Source organism: Laccaria bicolor, genomic scaffold, assembly GCF_000143565.1.
Source record: "Laccaria bicolor S238N-H82 LACBIscaffold_42 genomic scaffold, whole genome shotgun sequence".
Lineage (NCBI taxonomy): Eukaryota > Fungi > Basidiomycota > Agaricomycetes > Agaricales > Hydnangiaceae > Laccaria > Laccaria bicolor.
The window spans coordinates 441,822-447,472 of NW_001889913.1; the positions used below are offsets into that span (position 1 = coordinate 441,822).

A 5,651-nucleotide genomic window follows, 5' to 3' on the forward strand; every position below is an offset into this window, starting at 1 on the left:
TGTCGCAGCAGATGGTGGTTGGTGCAGTAGGAGTGTGATCGATACTGTTGAGAAGCGTATGTAGCCAAATGCCTTCTTTTATGCTTCGAAAGCTGCAGTATATTCTGCTTTGCAAGATGAGGTGGCCACAGTTTTTTGCTTTCTGGCTTGCCAGGACATGATGCCTGAGCCTAATGTGTAAGCATGCCTGCCTACACTTCTCCATGTGTCAAGGCAGTTTGCCCAGTCTGAGTCTGTGAATCCCAGTAGAGAGATTTTGTTTGTTCCACCGAGGTGAAGTTGGAGTTGTCTTGTGCCAGACCGGTAGCGTACCACATGTATTGCAGTGTTCCAGTGGGCGTAAGAATAACAATCGAGGTATGGCAATAGTTGTTGGACAGAATATGTGATATCCAGACGCGTGCCTATTGACAAATAGAGTAGACAGCCTATGAGCGAGCAGTATGGGAGTTTTCTGATTTTGTCCAATTCATTCTTGGGCATGTTCTTGTAATTGGAGCGTCGAAGTTTTAGTCCAGGGTCCATCGGTAATGAGGATGGGGAGGCTTTCTGTTGACCAAACTGAGCAACAATTTTGTTGATTAATGCTGTCTGTGATAGCATGACGGTTCAGTTAGGCCTGTCCCAGTTAACTGCTATGCCAACAACGAATCAGATGTTACCAAGATCTGAAATGGTCCAGGCTTCACACATTTGATATTTGAAAATCTCGTTTTCATTCTTGTTGCTTGCAATAGATAGGAAATTGTCGACATGCACTGTGCAGATTACGGTCCCTGTGTCAGTTTTTCTGTAGTAAATGCATGATTTGCAGGATAAGCGGTTGAAGCCCCAAGATAACATCTTTTGATTCATTGTGATGTTCCAGATGCGTCTGCTTTGCTTCATTCCATAGAGTCCACGTTGGATTTCCCATACCCAATCCTCTTTGTCAGGCTCTTCGAACTCGAGAGGTTGTTCCATGTATTGATACTCCTCTTCAGGGAGTAATCTGTAAAGGAAGGCGGTTTTTATGTCAATTTGTTGAGCGTCCCAATTGAGAGCGGCTGCTATATGAAGAAGTATACACCATGACACCATGCGCGCTGTAGGTGAGGTCGTTTTGGTAAAGTCTTTACTGTAGATTTGCTCGTAACCTTTGAAGACAACACGGACCTTCCAACGAGTTGCTTTTCCTATTTCGTCACGTTTGATTCTGAAGACAGGCATCCCTTTTCTTACTTTGTGTCCTTGTGGAACGTCTGATCTGGGGATTAGTTTGTATATGCCCATCTCCTTGAGTGATTTTAATTCATCTCGATATCCCTCCTCCCATCGTTTCGCGTCTGCCGATGCCTTTGCCTCATTCCAATTTTTCAGCTCGTCCTCGCATTCTAGGGTCGATGGATCAATCTGCAGCATTTCAGATATAGCGGAGAGTACTTGATGGATGTGATTGCCCTCGGCATCACTGAGATTCAGGGTTTTAAAGATCTCCATCAGTTCTGCAATAGTGGCGTTCTCGACAATTTCTGGAGCGTTGCGCATTTCCTCCTCTTGAATGTCTTGAAGCGTCTTTTTGTGTTCGGCTCGTGCTTCACAAAGTCTGATGCCGGCGTCTGTGGATTCTTGGACTGCTTTTTCAGTGTCTGTGGGTTTTGGTTTGTACAATTTTTCAGTGATTTGTGAGGAGCGTCTGATTTGAGTATCATCTTGAGTGTTTTGAGAGGTCTTATCAGTGCCCACCTAATTCCTGCGGATTCCGGTGGATTCCAGAGGAATGAAATTTAGCAGGGAGGCCTGCTATTTTCTTCATTCCAGTGCTTTACCATTCCGGCGGAATTTCGGCATTCCGGAATTGTGACCGGAATGGTCCCTGGATTGGCAAAAACGGAATGCAACCAGAATCTGGTTTGTTTGGCAATGGCTTTCACGCTGGTCCAAATACAACCCTCTCTCCTCCCACCACCACCGTCGTCGCTCCACGTAACCACCCCCCTCACGTTGTGAGTGCCCGCCATGGGCTAAGCAACGTGAGGGGGCTCACATCGACCACCACGCCACTCACCCGAGATCCAGCAATGTCGCCAACACGACAATGCTGTGCCACGTCACCATGGCACACGAACCAGGTAAGCACCCACAACCCCCTCTCCTCCCTCATTTCTCAACACAAAAACCAGGTGCCACGTCCACCCATAGCTGTAAGACTATGCCTTGTATATTGGACTAATCCACCCATACCTATTGCATAGAGGATGGAAATATCCAGGCTCTTTGGGATGTGGACTGGTCCAGGGAGCCCTCCACAGTATAATTCAGGGTATCCCTAAATATCCATTGATGTCCTGTATTTGTTTTTCAGCCAATATGTCAATATCTGCAAACAAACCTCTGTTTTGGGCTCAACAACAATGTTTTTGCTTCTGCGTATGTTTCTCCCACATAAAAGCCTTGCAAATCATTCCAAATATATCCTGTATGTTATTTACATTTAATAGAACAGATTCCTCATGTGTCCGTATGTCAGAAATAGATGGATTGGGTCAACCGACTTTGGATGACCTTCGAGAATTGATGCTCCCGGACAACAAATGTAAACAATTCCAAAAGCTTGTTCTGAGGAGACATTTTGTGTCCTACAGATTGTTCTCCCTAGACACAACCTCTGAGACTTCACGAAATATATATTTGATATTGTTCAGACCACTTCAGATAGTTTCCTTCTGTCAAATCTGACCGAAATAGCTGGATGCAACAAACCCTTTATGGATGACTTTAGGCCTTAGACACCATTGGTACACAAATGTAAACAACACTCAAATCAAATTGAAAAAAAGTCTAGCTACTGTGCCACACGAGATACAGTAAATAAAAATACTAAAAAAGAACCTAATAAGATACCTACTAATAGACCGTTTGAACGACTATATTCACTGAAGAGTATGTAGCTACAGTTGGCCCTTTTATACTAAGACAGAGGGGGTTTACGTAAGGTGGTAGAGGTGCACGCGTAAGCTAGAGATGTACGCATAATCGGTAGAGTACGCGTAAGTGTTGAGGACACGTAATCACTTTGAAGTAGAGACAGATGGGGTAAGAGAATGGTAGAGAGTCTGAGATCTGTAGATTAGATGAGACGTATGAGTGTGATGTGTCACATCCGTTACATACGCCCTCCAGGGATCCTGCAGGGATTCCTTAGTTCTTTTTAAACTGCGATGGCGGATGCACCAGCAGAAGAGTCGCCGTCGCGTTTTCTGAAGTTGGAGGTGGAAGAAGAGGGGTGAGAAGTGGAGGTATGCTTCTTGTATTTCTTGAATTTTAATTTGAGTGCCCGCTCTTCTTCCTCAGCGGCGCTCTCAGCGACCTTCCATAACAATCCGTCAACGATCTTCATCTGCTTGGGGGTCAATGCGGAGCCACTGGACGACTCGGAGGTCGGCGCGTCTCTGCGCTTGGTGGGCACGGATTTGGAGGCCCATCCAACGAGCTCCGGGGCAATATTGAAGTCAGAGATGTCGAGAGGATCGCCAGCGAGATCGTAAGTTCCCAATGCGTCGTCATAGCACGCAAACTTCTTTTTCTGATTGTGGTCTGCCCAGATGTTGAAATTGGTGGTGAAGTGTTCATAACCCGCAGGTAAGCCGTAGCGGGGGCGTTTTTCCTTGCGCAAGCGTGTGTCGGTGAGGCAATACAACGCGACCTGTCCGACGTGGTAGGAGGTGGTCATTTTTAAGATGGGGTCAGTGACAGTGATGATGGTGAGGCAGGGGCGATCGAGGCAGCGGTGAGGGAAGGTGGTGTGCTTGGTACTTTTGGGAGTGTCGATGACTGCGACGGGGGCAGCAGGAGCGTTGGGAACGACGTCGTTGGTAATGATGGGTGCTGGGGTTACGTCGGTCATTGTGGTCAAACAAGTTGGCTGTTGAGGACGGCAAGGTTTTTTGCGAGAGCTGGTGGGTCGGGATAAATGAGCTGGGAATGCTTTTGGCGAGGTGTTCAGGTGAGTTTTAATAGTGTCTTCCAGTGCGATAAAGCCGATAAAAATTTGGGGATCGTCCGCAGGCGGTGTACCTTGTCCCTTAGGCAATTTCGAAATGTCTTCAACCCCAAGGAGGTCGAGGTATACAGGCAGCGCGTTTAAGTGCGCAATTTGGTAATATGGGAGCCAGGTGATGTCCCCAGCTTTCCATTGGACCTGAAAGACCGCATTCTCCATAGATCCCGAGTGCACGATGATTTTTTCAACGGCCCACTCGCCCTCCTGATCGCTTTCACCAAGTTGAAGTTGGGTGTCCATACGTCCTGGGAACAGCTGATCGTCGTTCGGGACGTGGATCCTAAGTAGCGCAGCGTGAAATACATTATGTACGCCTCGTTGCTTCAAATGCGAAGGCAAGTCAATGAGGAATGACTGATTTTTAAAATCTTTTAGTATTTTATAAGGCCCAATGAACTTCGGAATGAGTTTCCGTGCTAAGCCCTTGGGGAAGGAGATGTTTTTGGTGGATAGGTAGACCAGATTGTTCTCCTTAAAAGGTGCGAGCTGACGTTTCCTATTTGCATTGTGCGTTTGTTTGACGCGTGCTGCAAGGATGCTGTCGTGTGCCGCAATTAGCGCTAATTTCCTTTGAAGCGCGAATGTCCGAACTGAGGGGTATTCCTCAGTGCGGGCTGAGTTCCATATCATTGACTTGGGCATTTGTCCCGTGTTCAAGAAGAAAGGTGCGTAACCTGTACTCTCCGATCGTGCTGAATTAATTGCAAACTCGATGGCAGGTAATTTCACCACCCAGTTGGTTTGCTTTTCACCGACACACTGGCGTAGCATCTGGGTGATGGTGCGGTTAGTGCGTTCCGTGGACCCATCTGTCTCAGGGTGGTACGTGCTAGACATCTTTAATTTTGTCCCAATTAGTTTGTGAAGGTGTCCCCAGAAGATGCTGGTAAATAGAACATCCCGATCACTGATAATGTGTTTTGGGAGACCATGTAGTTTGTAGATTTGTTCAAACATTAGCTCTGCTATTTGTCGAGCGGTGTAGGTTATCCGACTAGGGATTAAGTGAACCATTGCCATTAGTAGACAAATTACAACTGTTATGGAATCAAAGCTTCCGTCGCGATTTTTTGATTCCGGCAGAGGTCCCACAAAGTCTATGCCTATTGCTTCCCAAGGCTGGGTAGGCACCGGCAAGGGGTTCAATAGGCCATAAGGCTTTTGATTGGTAGGTTTACTCCTTTTGCAAGTCATACAACTTTCACAGAAGGCTTTAGTGTCTGAAACCATAGTTTTCCACCATAGGTGGTCCCTAACATAGTCAAGTGTTTTGCTAGTGCCCAGATGAGCTAATAGTGAGTGCGCTTTGGACAGTACGATTTCACGCGCATTTCTTCCTCGGATCATGATATTCGGAATACAGAGCAGTTTGCGTTCCTGATTCTTGAGGTACACAAGTCCGTTATCAGCTTGAAAATTTCTGTATTCTCGGGGTTTGTCCAAGATGATTTTAAACAAAGGGTCATCACTAAATTTTCCCTTTAATTCTTTGAGGAGGTCAATCCCTTCAAGACTTTCAGAGATCACGTTTATCAATGACGGGTAATCTCTTGGCGCACTTTCCACGCTTGGCGCACTTTCCATGTTGTCCATGGGATCGTCTCGATCG

At 46.5% G+C, this 5,651-nt stretch overlaps 1 protein-coding gene across 1 annotated transcript; it reads left to right on the forward strand.

Moving 5' to 3' along the window:
- Positions 1-1,874: 1,874 nt before the first annotated feature.
- Positions 1,875-2,234, forward strand: LACBIDRAFT_309928 (uncharacterized protein; the record flags this gene model as incomplete). The annotated part of the gene is made up of 2 exons (XM_001887110.1): positions 1,875-2,111; positions 2,163-2,234. The coding sequence occupies 2 exons, from the start codon at positions 1,875-1,877 to the stop codon at positions 2,232-2,234; spliced, it is 309 nt and encodes a 102-aa protein (XP_001887145.1).
- Positions 2,235-5,651: the final 3,417 nt, after the last annotated feature.